Consider the following 21873-nt stretch of genomic DNA (forward strand, 5'->3'; position numbering starts at 1 on the left):
TTTGTACAAGTATTTTTATTTTCTTAAAGCTTTTACCACTGGCTCAATTCTGTTTACTTTTTTCATTGATAAAGTGTGCTAACTTTGAAAAAGTATTGTGCAGAGTAGCACGAGCATATAAAAAGCACTTCGTTAAAATTATCTGCGTCCCTTTGTGTTTAGTGCTCATGGTGGGGCACCGTTCAATCCTCACCTTCTCCATGGCTGCCAGTATCCGACCCCTCTCGAGGACTCTTACATATGCCCTGACCACTCCTCTTATTCCATCCCTTGTTAAATTTCAGTTTCTTGCCTTTTTCATTGGCTGGGACTGTCATGCATCCTGAAGTAGAACTCGTGATAGTTGGCATCTTATTCTGATCTTCTTTTGGAAGAAAATGCTTCTAACATTTCCCTGTTTGGTTTGATGCTTTAGCACACCATTGATTAAATTCCAGGAAGTTTCACTCCTAGTTTTGGTTACTAGGAGATATTATTAAAAGTTATGAATGGGTTTTGAAAAAAGTTTTTATGCACTTACTCATTGAGGAGGTTATAAAATTTTTCTCCTTAATCTGTTAACATAATAGATGACATTTTGGAAAAATTTTTTATTGCGAGACATTCGCTTTACAATATTGTGCTGGTTTCTGCCATGTATCAACATGAGTCAGTCATAGGTATACACATGTCCCCTCCCTCTTGAACCTCCTTCCCATCTCCCACCCATCCCACCCCTCTAGGTTGTCACAGAGCACTGGGTTGAGCTCCTTGTGTGTTTGAGTCAGTCCTAAAGAGGGGGATGAACCTAGAGCCCATTGTACAGAGTGAATTAAGTCAGAAAGAGAAAGACAGATATTGTATATTAACACATGTGTATGGACTCTAGAAAGATGGTACCGATGAATCTATTTGCAGGGCAGCAGTGGAGACACAGACATAGAGAACAGACTTGTGGACACAGTGTGGGAGGGAGAGGGTGGGACAAACTGAGAGAGTAGCTTCAGTTCAGTTCAGTTCAGTTCAGTCGCTCAGTCATGTCCAACTCTTTGCAACCCCAAGGACTGCAGCACGCCAGGCCTCCCTGTCCATTGCCAACTCCCAGAGTTTACTCAAACTCATGTCCATTGAGTCAGTGATGCCCTCCAACCATCTCATCCTCTGTTGTCCCCTTCTCCTCCTGCCTTCAATCTTTCCCAGCATTAGGGTCTTTTCCAATGAGTCAGTTCTTCTCATCAGGAGGCCAAAGTATTGGAGTGTAGCTTAGATGACATTTTTAGGTTATCTAAAATGAAACTATTCTGATATCCCTAGGGTAAACTCAACTTATGGTGTAATTATCTTTTTAAAGACATTGTTAAATTCACTTTGCTACATTTTTCTATAGGACCTTTTGCAACTATACTCATGAGAGAGGTAGCTTGTAAATTTTCTTTTCTCACAGTATCCTTGTCAGTGTTTCTGGCACTAAGGTCTCAGAATGAATACGACTGAAGGAAGGGAAGAAAGTACTCCCATCTTTTCCAGTCTCTGGAGGAGTCTGTAGAAAATCCAAGCGATCTGTTATTTTGAAAGTCTGAAAGAAATTGCCATACCAGGAAGTCTCCATCTGGAAGTGGTTGTTGCTTTCTTCATGTGCTAGATTCTGGGCTTTGCAGAGTTAAGGCAGGAGGCTGAGACTGGGAGGCAGAGCAAGAAAGGATGCTCAGTGCCCTAGGACGTGAACTGCTGGGCTCACAGGGTTGGTCCTGAGCACTGCCATAACCATGCTCTGACCTCTTCAACCAGAGGATAAGAAAGAGGGGTCAGAGGAAACAGAAGATGAGGAATTGCAATTAGGATAGTCTCTCTTCCTGAAAACACTTAAACCCAAAGACTGGAAGAACCAGAATCATTATGCAGTATTTAGATAGAGACAGACCAAAGCAGCGCGTAATGCAGCGGTTTTAAAACAGTACCCAAAGAGCTGGTGAGCCATTTAAAGAAGGAGATAATGACAACTTCACTTGCATAAATAGAGCTTATGAAATGTCTGATTGAGTGAAAAGAGGAGAAATTAAGTGTATAGTTCTTGCTTTTGATAACTCAGTTCCTTCTAGAAGTGAAGCAACGGATAGTTTCTTCTAAGTGTTTTCCCAAGTGTTTGAAATGTATTACAGGTGGTAAAAAGGAAAACGTAAACCTAATGATATGAATTCATCCCTTTTGTTAGAGGCATTTTATTCCTGCTGGTTTAATTTTTATTCTTGGAGAGAATTTTCTTATTTAAATGAAGGGGGAAAAAAGCAGAATGTCATGATGAGAGGAGAGAGATTGAAAAGCAGAACAGAGCAACAAGGGCACGAAGAAAAATGAAATGAATGGAAGGTCAGTTGCTAATGCATATAACTGTGATGCAAGAAGAAAAACGGAAGGAAAAATGAAGAAGAAAGAAGCTAAAGAAAATAGAGATGAGCTCGATTAGGAGCTGTTTGGGTAACTAAGGAGAAAGAAGAGGAAGTTTGACAAAATGCATTACTGGCAAAGAAGAAAAAAGATATCCAGGAAAAAAAAAGTCATTAAGAGGGAAAGGCAATATCAAATCATTATGTTTTACACCTGAAACTAATATAATGTTGTGTGTGCATGCTAAGTTGCTCAGTCATGTCCAACTCTTTGCAACCCTGTGGACCATAGGCCGCCAGGCTCTGTCTGTGGGATTCTCCAGGCAAGGATGCTGGAGTGGGTTGACATGCCCTCCTCCAGGGGATCTTCCCAAACCAGGGATGGGACCCACGTCTCTTTATGTCTCCTGTATTGGCAGGTGGGTTCTTTACCACTAGCGCCACCTGACGTAATGTTATATGTCAACTATATCTCCATAAGAAAAGGGAAAGGTAGCAAAAACTTCAAAATTCATGGAAGACCTGGAATCACATTTCTGATGATGAGATGAAGCCAATTAAAGTAATGGAAGAAGTGGAAAAACTTGGTGATACCCTTGAACTTGCAAGCTTACTGTACTTAAGTGAAAAACTCACATCACCAACGAAAGAAATAGGAATGACTGCTCTGGCAAAACAGATAGAAGAAAATGAGCAAACTAGAAGAGAAAGGAAGTTGAGTATGTACCAAATATCTAAGAATGCAGAGACATCAACTGTTGAATGTGTAAATGGCAGTAAAAATTGGTTAGAAGAGAATTGATCTGCAGTTGCTAATTAAATCTGTGAGCCTTTTCCTTGCTGGGACAAATTCAAGATGGGAAGTTATTGCCAATTACATGAATGTGTATGCTACTTCTGGGAGTCAAGAAAACTGCCAAAGATTTTATTGGCAAAAAGGGTCTCTAAAAACTTGGCCATCATTGAAAAGATGGCATACTGTATGAAGAGGAGCCTCAAATTGTCAGTACCTTGAGTGCTGAAGGTTCTGTCAGCACCTTCAGAACAATTTGAATATACATGTGCAGATTTCATGTCATGACAACAGAAGAACAGAAGCTTTTGGAACAAGCTTTGAAAATGTATTTATTGGGTAGTAAATACACCTGAAAGATGGAGAAAAATAGCAGAAGTAGTATCTGGCACAACAAAAAAGGACTACCAAAATGACACATGAAACTTGCTAAGATGGTGAAAGCAAAGAAAGATGCTCAAGAACAAGTGCTAAATTCAGATAGAGCCATGAAATGACATAATGACAGACTGTTATATGTGCATTTAGAAAATAAAACTGCAAGTTGAGTTCAGTTCAGTTCAGTCACTCAGTCATGTCCAACTCTTTTTGAGCCCATGCACAGGAGCACTCCAGACTTCCCTGTCCATCATGAACTCTTGGAGCTTACTCAAACTCATGTCCATCAAGTCACTGATGCCATCCAACCATCTCATCCTCTGTCGTCCCCTTCTCCTCCTGCCTTCAATCTTTCCCAGCATCAGGGTCTTTTCCAGTGAGTCAGTTCTTCACATCAGGTGGCCAAAGTATTGGAGTTTCAGCTTCAGCATCAGTCCTTCCAATGAATATTCAGGACTGATCTCCTTTAGGATGGACTGGTTGGATCTCCTTGCAGTCCAAGGGACTCTCAAAAGTCTTTTCCAATACCACATTTCAAAAGCATCGATTCTTTGGTGCTCAGCTTTCTTCATAGTCCAACTCTCACATCCATACATGACTATTGGAAAAACCATAGGTTTGACTAGACAGACCTTTGTTGGCAAAGTAATGTCTCTGCTTTTTAATATGCTGTCTAGGTTGGTCAGAGCTTTTCCACCAAGGAACAAGCATATTTGAATTTCATGGCTGCAGTCACCATCTGCACTGATTTTGGAGCCCCCCAAAATAAAGTCTCTCACTGTTTCCATTGCTTCCCCATCTATTTCCCATGAAGTGATGGGACCAGATGCCATGATCTTAGTTTTCTGAATGTTGAGTTTTAAGCCAACTTTTTCACTCTCCTCTTTCACTTTCATCAAGAGGCTCTTTAGTTCTTCTTCGTTTTCTGCCATAAGGGTGGTGTCATCTGTGTATCTAAGTTTATTGATATTTCTCCTGGCAATCTTGATTCCATCTTGTTCTTCATCTAGCCCGGCATTTGGCGTGATGTACTCTGCATATAAGTTAAATAAGCAGGGTGACAACATACAGCCTTGATGTACTCCTTTCCCAGTTTGGAACCAGTCTGTTGTTCCATGTCTGGTTCTAACTGTTGCTTTTTGACCAGCATACAGATATGTCAGGAGACAAGTCAGGTGGTCTGGTATTCCCATCTCTTTAAGGATTTTCAGTTTGTTGTGATCCACACAGTCAAAGGCATTGGTGTAGTCAATAAAGCAGAAGTAGATGTTTTTCAGAAACTCTCTTCTTTTTTTGATGATCCAACAGATGTTGGCAATTTGATCTCTGGTTCCTCTGCCTTTTCTAAATCCAGCTTGAACATCTGGAAGTTCACAGTTCACGTACTGTTGAAGCCTGGCTTGGAGAATTTTAAGCATTACTTTGGTAGTGTGTAAGATGAGTGCAATTGTGTGGTATTTTGAACATTCTTTGGCACTGCCTTTCTTTGGGATTAGAATGAAAACTGACCTTTTCCAGTCCTGTGGCCACTGCTGAGTACTAGACAAACTATGCACTGCTGAGTACTATAAAACTGCAGTTATTATACAAAGAAAATATCTGGATAGAACTCATGTAACTCATTGAGCTTGATTTTTTTGTGGAAAGATTTAAAAATTATTGTTTCCTTTTCTTATCATTAAAATTAAAAAAATTGTGATAAAATATATACAATGTAAAATTTACCATTTTAGCTATTTTAAAATGTGTGGTTCATTGGCAGTAAGCACATTCACAATATTGTGTGACCATTACCACTATCAATTTCTGGAATGTTTTCATCTCCACAGACTGAGACTCTATATCCATTAAGCAACAACTTGTTATTCCCTGTCTCCAAGCCCCTGGTCATCTCTGTTCTACTTTCTGTCTCCATATATTTGTCTCTTCTAGGTGTTTTATATAGGTGGAATCAGGCAGTATTTGTCCTTCAGTGCTGGCCTCTTTTTTGACATACATAATTTTTCAAAGTTCATATTGTGGCATGTATTAGAATTTCATTCCTTTTTATGGCTGAGTAATATTCCATTGTATGGATATACCAGAATTTGTTTATCCATTCATCTTTTGATAGACATTTGGGTTGTTACCACTTTGACTATTGTGAATAATGCTGATATGAACATTGTTGTGTAATGATCTCTTTGAGTCTCTTTATTTTGAGTATATACCTAAAAGTGGAATTGCTGGATCATATGGCATTTCTATATTTGACTTTTTGCACAACCATTAAGCTGTTTTCCGTAGCTGCTGTTCCATTTTACGTGATCACCAACAATGCATGAGAGTTCCAGTTTCTCCACATCCACACCAGTGCTTGTTATTTGTTCTTTTTCTTTTTTGGTAATAGCTATCCTAATGCCTGTGAACTGGTATCCCATTGTGTTTTGATTTGCATTTCTCTAATGTCTGATAATAGTTGAGCATATTTTCAAATACATATTGGCAATTTGTATATGTTCCTTGGAGAAATATCTTTCAAATTCTTTACTCACTTTTGAACTGAGTTGTTCTGCTTTTGTTGAGTTGTAAGAGTTCTTTATATATTCTAGATATTAGTCCCTGGCGTCTATTTTTAAAAAATACATAGCTTCATTTTTTTAAAAACCAATTTTTTGACTTTTCTTTCACTTATTCTTGAGTCAGTTTGGTAAGTTTATATTTTTGAGGAATTTATTCAATTTTTCTAAAATTTGTAAATTATTGGCATAATGTTGATAATGTTATCTTATTAATCTTTGCTTTATTATGTAATATGTCCCCTTATTCATTAACAGTATTACTTATCTTCTTCCATTGTTTTCTCAATCATTCTTGCTCACTCAATCCTCAGATTCAAAACAACCCATACTGTTCCTGGGAGCTTAATCATTTCTGTTGTTGTTGTTGTTGTTATTTTCTGGATTCCATGTTGTCCTCTAGAACTTCTCCAGTGTTAATTTTGGGAGTGGGAGGCAGAGATCTTTCCCTCTAAGTTGACCTATTAGCAGGAGCCAGAACTCTTGACATAGAACTTAGCAATTTATTCTCATAATTCTTTTAATATCCTTCAGGTCACTAGCTATTTATGTACTGAAAAGTTTGGTTTTCCAAATTATAGTTTAACCCAATTTATATCGCATCTGAAATCTTTACAGGAAACTTTTACTGTATAGTTTTCGGGAATAATTTTCAAATGTGTTGGAAGAAGCAATGGAAAGAATTATTATTCTTTGGACCTTATCTGTCCAACATGAAGGACTTGGTTAGTGGAGAAGAAATAATATAAAGTAGTTTCTATTAGATGGCATATTCCAGGAGGATAAGGATCCTATCTGTATTCCTAGCATCTCAAGGAAGTCAAGTGAAAAATTATCAGTAACCTTGAAGACAGTAAGATTTTGTTTTAGAGATTGAGATGGGGGACTATTTGTTATAGTTAGAAGTAGGTATGTGACTAGTTATAGAAACATGAATGTTTATAGGAATCACCTGAGAAACTGGTTGAACATATGGATTTCTGTGTCTCATTCACAGAAATTCTGATTTAGTGGCTGAGGTAGACAGAATAAAGATGTTCTCATCCTAATTCCTGGAATTTGTTATATTAAATGTCAAAGGGAAATTCAGATTGTAGGAGGAATTAAAGATGGGGAGGTTCTCCTGGATTATCTAAGTGTGTCCAGTGTAATCAATAGGTCCTTCTAGAGTCAAGAGGGAGATGGAGGAGTCAGAACCCGGGAGCTTACAGTATGTTAGAGATTTGACTGGACATTGGTGGCTTTGAAAAAGTTTAACATTTTTTAAAAGATGGTTTGGTTCGCTTGACCTGACAATGGATTCCTACTAGAGACTAGTAACACTGTCCTCTCTTTTTGCCTGGTTGAAATGCCCAGCGGTATAGTTGTAGTCAAATATTAGGATTTCAGCAATGTTTCCATCTAAGACTTTATGCTCTCCTTGTGGAGAAATGACTGTTGAATGATAAGTTAGCACTACACAATCTTAATGTTTTTTTATACTTGTATGTGAATAATGCTGATTAAAAGGTGCCAACTGAATAGATAATTGATAACAGAATTGATACATCATTTTTGACCTGGAAGTTCTAATTAGCCATGAAAATCTGACAACAAATAGTATGTGTCATACTTTGATAACGATAAGAGTTAAGGGGAAATAATGAGAATATTTTGTAAAATAGAAAAAAAAAATCTATTGAGTTTTTTCATGGACCTTTCAATATGTGGACAGAGAACTTGAATTTTTAATGTTGGCAGCAACAGCCCTGTTGAGGGGCTGCTGTGATCAGTTCTGTGTGAGGATAGAAGTTTTGAATTTTTTACTCATAAACAAATGGCTCACTATATATCACACCCTTTTAAATCTCTTGTAGGACTGCATTTTTCTATTCAAGGAATATCAGGCATCTTTTCATAAAACAAGGAAACAGATTTTAGAGTCCTCAGGGGAAAAATCTTTTGAGGTTTCAGAAATGTACATATTTGGAAAATTTGAAGCTTTCTGCAAAAGACTGGAGAAGGTAAGCAGCCACAGTTTCCACTGCCAACCATACTGTTCCAGTTATTTCATACTTCATGTAGCATTGTTGAGATCTCTTATCTCACTATTGATCTGACTCATCCAATAGTACTCATAGATTGCTGCATTTTATTATAACTTGTTTTTTCATTCCTAGTTACTGTCTTCTGCCAGTCACACAAAAGCTGTTGTAGACTTTCTCTTCTCTTGAGACCTCAATTCTGTCTTCATCTATGGAGCTTGAACTCAAGTCTCTGCTCTTAAGCGTTATAGCAGCTGAGAACAGGTGTGAGATGACATATGTGCAATAGCTGGCAGAACCAGGTAGTTGTTTCATATCTGGATATGAGGGTACCTCTTTTTCTAGGGCAGCATGTATGGTCTTAACATAGACATTATGTGTGTGATGTCTTTGCTGGACAGATGTGAATTAGAAACTTCCGCACCTTGGATTCATTCATTGTTTAGGACTGGCTGGAGAGAAGTAAGGTTTTGTCAGAGGATATAGGGCAGCTCATCCCAGAGTCTTCTTGGGGTCAGCCTTTGCCTACAGAGATACCATCTAGGTACCACCCTCCCCATGGTCCCACCATTCTGCAAGCTCCCTAGGTCTTGGGAGCCTGTTCATCATTTTTGGGACATTGGTAGGGGCATTGTGCAAGTTGAAGGGCATTTCCTAGACATGCCAGGATGGGAAAGTATGGGTGCCAAACAGAACCAGGTGACTGAGTTGGTCCTTCCTACATTTTCTTGATTGTGTTCTTTGAAGCATGAAGTTTTAAATTTTCATCAAGTCTGATTTATCAGGTGTTTCTTTTGTTGCTTGTGCTTTTGGTGATGCATCTAGGAAATGTTGTATGAGACTGTTTTGTGAACAGTGGGAATTTCTTGAGGACAGATGTCCAGTTGGAATGGTATTGGCATGGGTCAAATGAATAAATAAGTCCCATTGTCAGAACCTGTTCCACAGAGACTTTTAATATGTCTGAATCCCGGAGGTGAGCCCTAGTTACTCTTAATTTTTCCAGGAGCAAGTACCCTTGCCGACTTGGGTGCAATGTTATGCTTGGTAGGGCTTCAGGGCCGGACCTTAATGGTTAACCCATTCGCAATAAAGATCTTTGGTGGCAAGTGCTGGGCATCCAGCTGTAAAGGAGCAGCCCAAGCATTCCTGATGCTAGAGGGAGTAGGTGATAATGGGAAGCTGCCTCAGCTACTCACCTCTTTCCCACCTCTAGAGAAGCCTAACTACAGTCTTAAGGGTATAACTTCATGCCACAAAGGCTCAACAGTCAGAGCCAATGCAGCGCTCTCCACGGGCCTTACTTGAAGTGCATTCTGGCTGCTAGGTTATTCCAGCTCTCCTATGCTAAGAATCCTTTGGCTGGCATCTCTCCCAGGTGTAACTGGTGGATATTGGTTTCCAGATTCTCAAAGATGGGGCATAATAGTTACCCTGAAATGTGGCCAGAATTTTTTTTTTATAATCCTGTAGAGGTGATTCCAACATCTGTTGGATCATCAAAAAGCGAGAGAGTTCCAGAAAAACATCTACTTCTGCTTTATTATCTACACCAAAGCCTTTGACTGTGTGGATCACAACAAACTGTGAAAATTCTTAAAGAGATGGGAATACCAGACCACCTGACCTGCCTCCTGAGAAATCTGAATGCAGGTCAAGAAGCAATAGTTAGAACTGGACATGGAACAACAGACTGGTTTCAAATCGGGAAGAGGGTATGTCAAGGTTGTATATTGTCACCCTGCTTATTTAACCTTGTGCAGAGTATATCATGCGAAATGCCAGGCTGGATGAAGCAGAAGCTGTAATCAAGATTTCCAGGAGACATATCAATAACCTCAAATATACAGATGACAACACCCTTATGGCAGAAAGAGGAGAAGAACTAAAGAGCCTCTTGATGAAAGTGAAAGAGGAGAGTGAAAAAGTTGGCTTAAAACTCAACATTCAGAAAACTAAGATCATGGCATCTGGTCCCATCACTTCATGGGAAATAGATGGGGAAGTAATGGAAACAGTGAGATACTTTATTTTCTTGGGCTCCAAAATCACTGTAGATGGTGACTGCAGCCATGAAATTAAAAGGACCTTACTCTTTGGAAGAAAAGCTCTGACCAACCTAGACAGCATATTAAAAAGCAGAGACATTACTTTACCAACAAAGGTCTGTCTAGTCAAAGCTATGATTTTTCCAGTAGTCATGTATAGAGGTGAGAGTTGGACTATAAAGAAAGCTGAGCACCAAAAAATTGATGCTTTTGGACCGTGATGTTGGAGAAGACTCTTGAGAGTCCCTTGGGCTGCAAAGAGATCCAACCAGTCCATCTTAAAGGAGATCAGTCCTGGGTGTTCATTGGAAGGACTGATGCTGAAGCTGAAACTCCAATACTTTGGCCACCTGATGCAAAGAGCTGACTCATTGGAAAAGACCCTGATGCTGGAAAAGATTGAAGGTGGGAGGAGAAGGGGACAACAGAGGATGAGATGGTTGGATGGCATCACTGACTTGATGGATATGAGTTTGAGTAAGCTCCGAGAGTTGGTGATGGACATGGAAGCCTGATGTGCTGCAGTCCATCGGGTCACAAAGAGTCGGACATGTCTGAGTGATTGAACTGAACTGAGAGGTGGTTACTGAGCTGCCTTGGTGGACTTCCCGTGCTGAATGGGGCACAGCAGGGACCACTGTTGGACCTGCCCTGTGAGCTCTTAAATAGCTGTCAAGGAGGGACAGAAGAGCAAGCTAAGCCAGATCCTGTTAGGGAAAGCTGAGATTCAGATGTCAGGATGACCAACTGCCAAAGTCAAAGGACAGACATAATTGAGCTTGGAGTTGGAGAGCCAAGACCTCAGAGTTGGGCAGAGATGTTGGGGATATTTAAGGAATAAGTGAGGAAAATTCTAGTGTGTCAGCTTAGGGTGCCTGAAAGTTACCTTTTGGAAGGTGGAGACTTGATGGTGTTTTGTGTGTTCGTCTGCCCTAAAGAGCTGAGATTAAGTGGGTATGATATAGCCTTTGTTTCTTCTTCTTCTTCCTGCCATGTCAATTTTGGTGAATATTGGCGTTTCCCAGAGCTCTGTATTTAGTGTTCTTTTCTTCTCACCCTGAACATTTGTGGGGGAGAAGAGGAGAAGTGGGAAGCTTTCAGTATTGTTCTCCAGAGCAAGAATCAAGATGGGGAATCACTGATGAAGATTGAAGAGCTGAGAGCCTGTGGACATGAAAGACTTTTTCTTTATGGTGAAGTAGGTAGTGTTGGTATGTTGAGGTGGAGCCAACTGTTTCTGAGGTAAAGTTCATAATGAGGATTGCCCAGGGTTCTTATTAAACAAAACGGTTTTCTTTTATCGTGCTGAAAGTCACATAATATAAAACATATGATTTTAACCATATTTATCTGTACAGTTCAGTGGCCCTAAGTATATTTACATTGCTGTATGGCTTTTACCATCACCCACCTTCGGAATTTTTCACTTTCCTAAACTCAAACTCTGTCTCCCCATTAAACACTAACTCCTTGTTCCCCCTCCCCTCACAACCCCCATCTGCCAGCCCCTGGCTTCTACCAATGTACTTTCTGACTCTATGAATTTGACTGTTTGAGATACCTCATATAAGTGGAATCAAACAGTATTTGTCTCCCAAGGGTTCTTTAAGGGTCAGAAGTGACTGCAGTCATCCTTCAGGATTGTGGGGCCTTTCTTTTACTTGAATGTGGGTTTATTGCTAGTGTTGCATATCAGAACTGTGGGGAGTGCCAAGCAGGATGGTAACGCTTTTGAATCCAGTGAAATGATTTTGATAAAATTCCCAAGAATAACAAGCCGAAACTGTTAGACATCTGCAAGGGCTTTTACTCCCTGCCTCTCCTCCTCTTGAAAGGCAAAGTGATCAAATTCTGAGAAAGGCTGTAAACTCTTTCCTTTTGTTGAAACATCTTCTTTCTTAAATAGTCCAAGAATAATAATGACTGGAGTAGAGATTTGTCTTCTATTTTATCTCCTCTTGTTGGGTTTATTTAAATGATTCTAGATCCTGTTTATTGGTTTTTTTAAAAAATCATTGATTCATTAAGAGTTTATTCCGAGGAAGGGTGCTAACTTTTTAAATAAAGTAACACTTTTGTTTTTAAGATTACAGAAATGATAACTATTGTGCAAACATACTCAGCCTTGAACAATTCTACCATAGAGGGAATAGACATTATAGCAATAAAATTCAAAAGTATATATCAAGGGGTTAAGAAGAAACAGTATGACATTCTGGATCCAAGAAGGACAGAATTTGACACAGATTTCTTAGATTTTATGACAAAAATCAATGCTTTAGAGGTGAGTAATTATACATACTTTTACTTTAGTAAAGCTGAAATGTAATCAATAGTACTGTACTGAAATTAACATAGTTACTATTTATTACAAATTACTCTTGCCAATTGATCAAAAATACTTGCTGGTGTGAATAATTTTCTAACTAGTCCACAAAATATTTTACACCTTTTTAAAAAAATGAAAAATGAGTTTATTCAGTAAAGAGTATCAGTAACTAACCAGAAGCCCAAAGGGCTTCTTGTAGCTAGGGTTTATTTTTCATTTGCATTAAAAATTAGATTCGGTTTTTGTTGTGCCAAGGACCCATGTCACTTTTGCAGTCTGAGAGGGAATTTGTAAGCCTTGTTCTTGGTCAAGTGTGAGAAGATTTGAGGACAGATTAGGAAGACGGATCACTCTTCCCTTGGCACTGCACTTTGTGACCACATTCTGTCTGCAGCTTAGAGGATGGCTCTGAAAAGGCCCTCATCCTGTCTGTCAGAGCTGAAGGAACCCCAGAGGGATAAGACTGTAACATATTTCTCTTTCACTTTTTGGGCTTATATGACCCCATTTACTATCATACTGAAAACTGTTAGTCCAGGTATAGCCCCCTGTCTCCTCCTTGCTACATAATGTCCTGGAAACACAGGGAGGGATAGGAATTCTCCAGGCAAAAATGCTGGAGTGGGTAGCCACTCCCTTCTCCACGGGATCTTCCCGACCCAGGGATCAAACCTGGGTCTCCGACATTGCAGGTGAATTCGCTACCATCTGAGCCACCTCCTAACACACTCTCTTACTGAAAACTGTCAGCCCAGACGGAGCTCCAGGTCTCCTCTTTGCTGCCGAATGTCCTGGAAACACAGAGAGGGAGAGGAATATACAATGTCTACTTCCTGGGTCTTAAATTCTTGCTAAGAAGGTGGGAAAATGATATTTTTTCCTTCATTTTTTAAAAGACTCTTTAAAAACCACATTACATATATAATTTGTGCACTCTAAATTAAAAAGATCCTAAAATTCTAACAACATTTTTTCCTTTTGACACAGATTTCCTTTAGTTTTTGAAAGTCAGACTCTGGTATGAAGATATATTTTACTTTTAGTATTTGGTTTTGGGAGTTATGTCATTATGGCAATGGGAATTTGTCTTTTTAAAAAATTATTGCGTAAATTATTTTTATGATTCATTAATAAAGATTATATGTTGTAAAGACTTTACTGTGTGGTCTTAGATACAAATTTAGCTTTCAGTAAATTTAGAAGCCATAGTTTTTAGTATTTAGAAAGATATGACAATGTTTTAACTTTCCTTGGTTTTCCAATCTTTGATTAATGGGTGTGGTATGTATTTGTAGACAATACCGATATAATCGATAAGTGAAAGTAGTTTACAGAGTGCTTCAGCTCTATCAGTTGGGCACCAAGAGTTTAGAGTTCACTGCTAAGGATGGTCGGAGCCTTGGAAGAATATTTTCTGCATCTCATTCCTCATTAGCATGACAAAGATGAGCAGCAGTATTGGACAATGACACCTGTTCACTATGGGTGTCTATAGTGTCATTGGAGAAGGAAATGGCAACCCACTCCAGTATTCTTGCCTGGAGAATCCCATGGACAGAGGGGCCTGGGGGGCTACAGTCCATGGGGTCACAAAGAGTTGGACACGACTGAGCGACTGAGCATAGTGTCATTACATTGCTCTACAGACATGCTAAGAACTCCTAAATGTCCCAAAGAAATGTGCTCAGTAAGGGACTTTCACTCCTTTCATAAATTCTGTAGGTCAACATACAATAAATAATGAGCAGCAAATGCAAACCACGTATGTAATTTTAACTTTTTAGTAGCCACATGTGTACAAGTAAGAAGAAATAGGTGACGTTAATTTTAATGATACACTTTATTCACCCCAACATAGTAAAAATATTATCATTTTAACATGTCGCTAACAAAACCCAGTATGAGATATTTTATACTCTCTTTTTCATACCAAGTCTTTGAAGTTTTGTGTGTATTTTATATTTACAGCACATCTCGCTTCCAAGTAGTGACTTTCAAGTGCTCAGTGGAAACATGTGGCCAGTGGCTACCATCCTGGACAGTGCAGTTCTACATGCTTAGATGGTAGATGTGTTTAAGGCTCTTTTGATTCTGTAGGAGAATCATTCATTGTTGTTAAACAAAACCAATCTTCTCTTTAATCCAAAAAAATCATACAAACATTAATATTGCATTTCAGGTACAGATACAGGCATTTATGAACAGTACTTTTGGAAAAATTTTATCTTCTCAGCAGGCTCTTCAACTGCTTCAGAGGTATTTATAATGCATTAAGCAGTGTAATTTCTAGGTGGGATAACTTTATACCTGAAAATAACCATTTCAAAAAAATTTTGGAAATCTGTATGTAAACTTTGAAACTTATGAACAGTAATCTTTTTTATGATTTTATTTTTAAAATTAATTTATTTATTTTAGTTGGAGGCTAATTACTTTACAATATTGTGGTGGTTTTGCCATTCATGAATCAGCCATGGGTATACATGTGTCCCCCATCCCAAACCCCATTCCCACCTCCCTTCCTATCCCATCCCTCTGGGTTGGTCCCAGTGCACCAGCTTTGAGTGCCCTCTTTCATGCATCAAACTTGGATTGGCGATCTATTTCACGTATGGTAATATACATGTTTCAATGCGGTTCTCTCAAATCATCCCACCCTTGCTTTCTCCCACAGAGTCTCAAAGTCTGTTCTTTACATCTGTGTCTCCTTTGCTGTCTCGCATACAGGGTTGTTGTTACCATCTTTCTAAATTCCATATATATGCATTAATATACTGTATTGGTGTTTTTCTTTCAATTACCATAAATAGACTGGTGAAAATTTGAAACATGGGATGATCTTTTTCATTGAATTTTACTGAGGAAAGTCTTTCAGTAGGAAATGATGTCACATTTTTCCTCAGCTGTGTAATATCTTAAAGTTAATTTCCTAAGTGTTATTGGAAAGGGAACAAATAATGTTTGATTCTGCATACTGAAAGGAATTCTGAAAGTGAAGTTATCTAAGAGTAATAGGTCTCTGGCTTCCCTGATAGCTCAGATGGTAAAAAATCTGCCTGCAATGGAGGAGACCCAGGTTTGATCCCCAGGTTGAGAAGAGCTCCTGGAGAAGAAAGTGTCAACCCACTCTAGTAGTCTTGCCTGGAGAATCCCATGGACAGAGGAGCCTGGGGGGCTACAGTCCATGGGGTCGCAAAGAGTCAAACATGACAGAAACGACTGAGCACACATGCCCACACGCACAGTAGGTCTCCAAACTTTCTGTTTTCCTTCCTGAGCACTCCTGTGGCTTCCTTTCCTTCTATTCCTGACAGCAGTGCTCCCCTGCAGCGCAGGGAAGCCTGGATTAGATGAGCGGGCTGGACCAGAAGCCGTTTTCTTCCAGCTCAGAGAGGGCTCACTACCCATGCCAGGGACCCTCTTGGAACTCTCCCCTGAGAGCCAGTGGATCTGGGCTTGGGTCTGACTTTGCTGTAGTTCCATGTCTTTCTAATGATGAATCGTCGCTGTAAAACTTTACCTCATGAGACTCATGACTCTCATCATAAGAGTCAAAACAGATATAAAATGGTTTTGATGAGTGATAATACTGTACAGACTGATGGCAGTACCACTTTCTTGGCAATTTCTCTGTCTCTTTTTACTCATTTTATTATCAGAATGTTATGGTTCTAGTACTCCCTGTACATCCTTAGTCTCTAAGTGTTAAGTGATGTTTACCTGACAAAATGTTTATTATTGTTACGGTGATTGGGGATGACGTGAGCAGTAATATTGGCGGAGGGACAGTCAGTCAAACGCTCTCCATCTTTGCTAAACCAGCTTTGAAAAGCTCAACTTTTCAATCTCAGTTCAGATGTCATTTTCTTCGGGAAGTCTTTCTTGACTCCCCAGGCTTGGCAGGGTTTCCTCTGTTACATGCATTTCTGGCACTCTTATAATTGAAATGACTATTTATGTCACTTATGACCAACCTCTACCTTTTCCATGAATGTTGGCTCCAAGAGGGCTGAAACCACACCTGTCTTGTACATCACTGTATCCTAGGGCAATGCATGAGGCCTGGTGGGAATATTTGTCAAATGAGTGAATGGATTTTTAGAACTGCAGTAACTCTTCAGTATGTTTCTCATTCACCTTTTAATTATTCACCTTCACTTGCTTTTAGATTCCAGAAACTGAACATTCCCTGTCTGCAGTTAGAAATAAACCACACCATTCAGCGTATTCTTCAGTATTATGTGGCTGAGCTTGAAGCTACTAAGAAGGCAAGTATCATGTTTATAAATAGAACAGCACTTTTCGTACAAAAAGAAAAATACGCTGGAAGTGTTTGCCGTCATTATCTTGTGCCAAGCTTTTCGGACCGATCCTGTCACTGCTGAGTATCTTTGGTGCTCCTCTCCATGGGGAAGGCTCTGACAGCATGTGTCCCTGGAAAGCCAGATTACACCTCTCTCCTGTTAAGAATTATCCTCTTATGACAGCGTTCATGTATGTGTGAGGAAGCCCATTTACGTTAATGTTTTTGTACATCAAAATATGGGCTCAGGTTTCTGCCATAAAGGAATGCGAATCAGCCGTAATTATACGTACACGCCCTCCTTCTCTAGCCTTCCTCCCCTCCCCTCATCCCATCCCTCAGGTCATCACAGAGCACCAGACTGGGCTCTCTGTGCTACACAGCACCTTCTTACCAGCTGATAGTGGGTATATGTTGATGCTACTTTCTCCCTTCGTCCCACTCTCTCCCTCTCCCACTGGATCTGCAAGTCCAGTCTCTACATCTGTGTCTCCATTCCTTCCCTGCAAATGGGTTCATCAATATCATTTTTATGGCAGAAACCAACACAACATTGTAAAAATTTAGAAAAATATCTATATTTAAAAAATAGGAAAAAAAAACCAATTGGGAAGCCTTTTATCATAGTTTGTGATCCTAAATTAGATAACACAGCATTGGAATAGGAATTTACTTGGAGATGTGAAATTAGCAGTACAATTAATGGGGCCAAGAAACATAGAAATAAAAGTAAAAGGTAGTTAATTCTTGGATTCTTATCCCTCTTCTTCTGTCGTTGTGTAAAATTAAAATATATGTGTATAACCTGTAAAAAAATATGGGCTTTGGAAAATATTATGACAGATGTAATATAGCTATGTGTTCCCGCTTTTGAGTTTATCTTTAGGATTAGGGATAAAAGGCAGAGAAAATGTATCCATGTAATGGGAAGGAAGAGTTAGGAGAGAATCAAGTGTCACGTATTGTAATCATCATAGTTTTTGAGCCTCGGGTTGATAGGGCTAGAGTGCATCTACATACTTACTGACAACCTCTTCTTTATAAAACATGTCAATAATGATAATACATCAATAAAATTATAGCTGTATATATGTTTTACCTTTTCCACTGTATTGAATTTCAAACATTAATGCCAGACTTTTAATTACAGCTTTATCATTCTCAAAAAGATGACCCCCCTCTTGCTCGCAACATGCCCCCTATAGCAGGAAAGATCCTCTGGGTGAGGCAGCTGTATCGCCGGATAAGTGAGCCCATCAACTATTTCTTCGTAAGCCAGTAGTTAAAATTTACAGTCTGTGGGTCATGGTGGGTTTACTTTTTCTCTTTTTTGGCATGCCCTGAAGCATGTGGGATCTTAATTCCCCCGCTAGGGATTGAACTGGTGTTCCCTGCATTGGAAGTGTGGAGTCTTAACCACTTAGTCTTAACCACTTGACTGCTGGGGAAGTCCCTTGTGGTGGTTTCTAAAATAAGAAATATATGTTATACTATAGCACTTGTATCCAGTAGAGTAACTAGAGCGAATTCTTTTACCAGGCAAAGAAAATTTAGTTTGCAAATATGCTTGACAGAGAATAAGCCAGTTCCTTTCATGTTTGGTAGATAAGCCTGATTAATTATAGCTAATCTCTCAGAAGGTTAATCTTAGAAATATATGACCTTTAATCATACAGGACACTTTATAAAGGCTTTTGTAAAATAATTGTTTTGAAGATGATAGAGCACAGGCCTGGTACTGAAACTTAAGTCTATGTGTGGATGGATAGGTCACTGATACACATTCAATTCAGTTCAGTTCAGTCGCTTAGTCCTGTCCGACTCTTTGTAACCCCATGGACTGCAGCCACGCCAGGCTTCCCTGTCCATCACCAACTTCCGGAGCCTGCTCAAACTCACGTCCATTGGTGATGCCATCCAACCATCTCATCCTCTATTGTCCCCTTCTCCTCCCGCCTTCAGTGGAGGTGAGAATGTGCTCAGAATATATTCCTCTGTGTAGGACTGAGACCAAGAGCAGGTGTAATAGAGTACATTCATCCTCTGTGTTCTTAAGACTATTAGATTTCTGAAAAACACCAGGGTAGTCTTAAGCCTTGTTGGAATTCTGAAATTGTCAGTTTGTCATCTCGTTTTTTTGTTTGTTTGTTTTGGTTTTCCTTTGTTTGCTTTGTGTTTTAAAGAGATGGTGTAGCAAAGCAAAGTTGGTTTGTCTGGTGTTGTGTCTTGTGTCTAAGTAGAGAACAAAAGGTAATAGTCTTGCAAATGATTTTATTATTTGAACATTATTAAATATTAAGTTTTTGTTTGGCTGATATCATTTATTTTACTGTCCTCAATATTAAAAAAATAAATAAATAAAACAAAATGCTGGCCTTAGACAAGAGGCCAGGATGGGTACTCAGTTGTTTATTGACTTTATAGTGACAGAGCAGAGACTGCCCTGTTTTTGATATGTGTGAATGAAAACAAAAAAACAATGTTCAATTTTTACATAAAAAATTTGGTTTTTGTTCTTTGATATATATTTACTTCTTTTTAAAAAAATTGGTGAGGAAGGAGGTAGGGGAAGAGAGAGAGAGAGAGAAGAAGGGAAGGAAGGAGGGAGAGAGGGAATCCACATTTCCCTTTTTTTTTTGAGGCTGAAATTTAAGAATTTGCCCTGATACTCACAGTTCTAGGAAAATCAGTTCATCGTATCTTGCCAGAAAAGTGGGGAGGAAACAGAGAATTGGAGGTGGAGGCTCTAGTGCCTGTGGCCAGCTGTAAGACTAGATACCTTGCTTTTTAAATCCTATTTTCTTTCTCAGTTTCTGCTTTTTCCCGTTTATGCTTCCCTACTTCCTTCTCTAGCTTGTCTGATCTTCCTCATCTCTGATCTTTTTCTGAGGCAAAATCTAAATGAGTAGCATCGTTATTTGATTTGATGTCATTTAAAATATAAACAGCTTTATGGTTTAAATAGAAAGCAGACAGCAGACTTTTAAAAATAAATCTTTTTTCTTCCCTTGAAAAACAGAAAAACTCGGAAATTTTGTCAAGTGCGGAAGGCAAAGCTGTCATTCGTCAGTATAATAAAATTTCCTATGTTCTGGTGGAATTTGAGGTGGTCTATCACACAGCCTGGATCCGAGAGATCTCCCAGTTACAATACGGTGTGTGTAAGACTGCAGTGACCCTGCAGAGGAGGGAGTATTAGGTGACTTTGAATGAGTTTGTGGTTCTGGAGAATTTTTATGTCTTTTTTAATATAACTGTATGATGGTTAAATTTAGATTTGGGGCTGATACAATTATTTATTTCTTTACAGTTAATAATATTCTGATTTTATAAGCAGAAATTGTCATGACCTTAAAATTGGTATTTGAAGATTATGAGTTTCCCCTGAAAAACAGTATTTAAAAGTCAATATCAAAGCTCTTTATTTCTCCATAGGTTTGGGAAGCTTTTTTTTAAAATCAGTTTTATCATGCTGTAGATTCAAATCTCAGTCCCAGTCAGGAGAAAAAAAATTGCAGATTGCTTGTCCTCACTCCTATCCTTCCTTCGATCATTCCTTCCTTCCATCTGACCTTCTTCCTTCCATCTGACTTTCTTCCTTCCACCCATCCTTTCTTCCATCGTTCCTTCCTTCCTCCCTCCCTCCCTCCCTCCCTTGCATCCTTTTTTCTTTTCTCCCTTCCTTTTTTCCCCTCCTCTTCCCCCGCTTTCTTTCTATAACTGAATTTAACTTAAATTTTGATCTCCAGTAAATAAAGAATTTTAGGGTTGTGTCTAAGTACCTCTGAGGGGTGCCAGGGTATTGGGCAGTTAAATGATGCAGGAGATGGATGGTTTTAAGCCATCATCCATCCATGCTCCCATCATCTGGGATGTTGTGTGGACTCAGTTGTTGGTCAGTTTAGGTTCCTGCTTTGTCCCATATCAACCTTAATCTCTTATCCATAAGCCTGGCGGAACCCTGACCATGTCCCGTGGTGGGAAGGTGTCTCCCTCTTATGCCAGGGATCTCCATTTCAGGAGAGCACAGAATTGCAGGGAAGCATGGGAAGCACAGATTCACAGTTTGGGTCCCTGGGAATGATGGTGAGAGGGGCCACTCCCAGTTCTGCCTCTTGGTGCCAAACTCACAGCCTTATATATAGGTCATTGATCCACTGCACGACTGCATCCTGAAGGACAAGACTTCAACGCTGCAGGGTGTCTTCTCAACTGGCACCTCAGTTAAGCCTTTCATGCACCACTTCTGTCAGCCCAGCTGTTTCTGGGTAATGCATATGGTAAGACCCTATGGATCCTAATGAAAGCCTGCTAATGGAGCAAAGGAACTTTAAAAGAAGGTTAAAATTTACATTATGGAAAAGATGAAAGAGAATTTTTAGCAAATGAAATATGATGTGTATTGTTTTGCTTCTACAATACGATGCACTTCTCTATTTTTTTTTTGTCCTGCTGGCTTTTCCTTTTATCTGCACACTTTCTGTAACAAGTTCAACAGTCTCCTGGTCCATGAAGCCCTTCCTTATTCTTCCTGGCAGATAATAATGTCTTCTTTCTCCAGAGGCCTCCGCACACTTTATCATGACATTTGTGGCTTTATAGATCTGTCTTATCTCCCCTACACATTCCAGCAATACTCTTCGTGTCTGTTTCATCTTTGTGTCCTTTAAATAACAGTCATAGCTAACAAAACACACTTTATGTATATAACCTCCATTAATTCTCATGGCAGTCCTCTGAGCAATTATTCTTATTGTCATTTTACAGATGAAGAAACTGAGGTGCTGAGAAGTTAAGTGATTTGCCTGAGATCATGAGCTGGGAAGTGGCAGGGCCAGGATTCAAATTTGCCCTTCTTTAAAAAAAAATTGTTTATTCATTTGGCTAGGCCAGGTCTTAGTTGCAGCATGTGGGATCTAGTTCCCTGACCAGGGAGAGAACCCTGCATTGGGAGCATGGAGTCTTAGCCACTGGACTACCATGGAAGTCCCCAGACTTGCCTTTCATGTGAACACAGGCTCGTGGAAGTGAATCACTCTGAAAGACCTCTTGTTATGTTGATGTAACTATATTTAAC

At 39.3% G+C, this 21873-nt stretch overlaps 1 protein-coding gene and 1 pseudogene across 4 annotated transcripts in view; both read left to right on the forward strand.

Moving 5' to 3' along the window:
- The window catches only part of DNAH8 (dynein axonemal heavy chain 8), a 326388-nt gene that overhangs the window by 43951 nt on the left and 260564 nt on the right, over positions 1 to 21873 (forward strand). For 3 of the 4 annotated variants that reach the window (XM_081523221.1, XM_081523219.1, XM_081523218.1), the window contains 6 exons: positions 7949 to 8095; positions 12251 to 12448; positions 14673 to 14749; positions 16662 to 16761; positions 17947 to 18066; positions 19816 to 19951. In XM_081523221.1, coding sequence (XP_081379347.1) covers positions 7949 to 8095; positions 12251 to 12448; positions 14673 to 14749; positions 16662 to 16761; positions 17947 to 18066; positions 19816 to 19951 — 778 coding nt within the window. The remainder of the gene's footprint in view (positions 1 to 7948; positions 8096 to 12250; positions 12449 to 14672; positions 14750 to 16661; positions 16762 to 17946; positions 18067 to 19815; positions 19952 to 21873) is intronic. The other variant, XM_081523222.1, reaches the window with a different exon arrangement.
- Positions 168 to 3653, forward strand: LOC145517083 (dnaJ homolog subfamily C member 2 pseudogene; annotated as a pseudogene).

This window comes from Giraffa tippelskirchi, chromosome 8, assembly GCF_054371585.1.
Source record: "Giraffa tippelskirchi isolate mGirTip1 chromosome 8, T2T-mGirTip1v1.2.pri, whole genome shotgun sequence".
In the NCBI taxonomy this organism is placed as follows: Eukaryota; Metazoa; Chordata; class Mammalia; order Artiodactyla; family Giraffidae; genus Giraffa; species Giraffa tippelskirchi.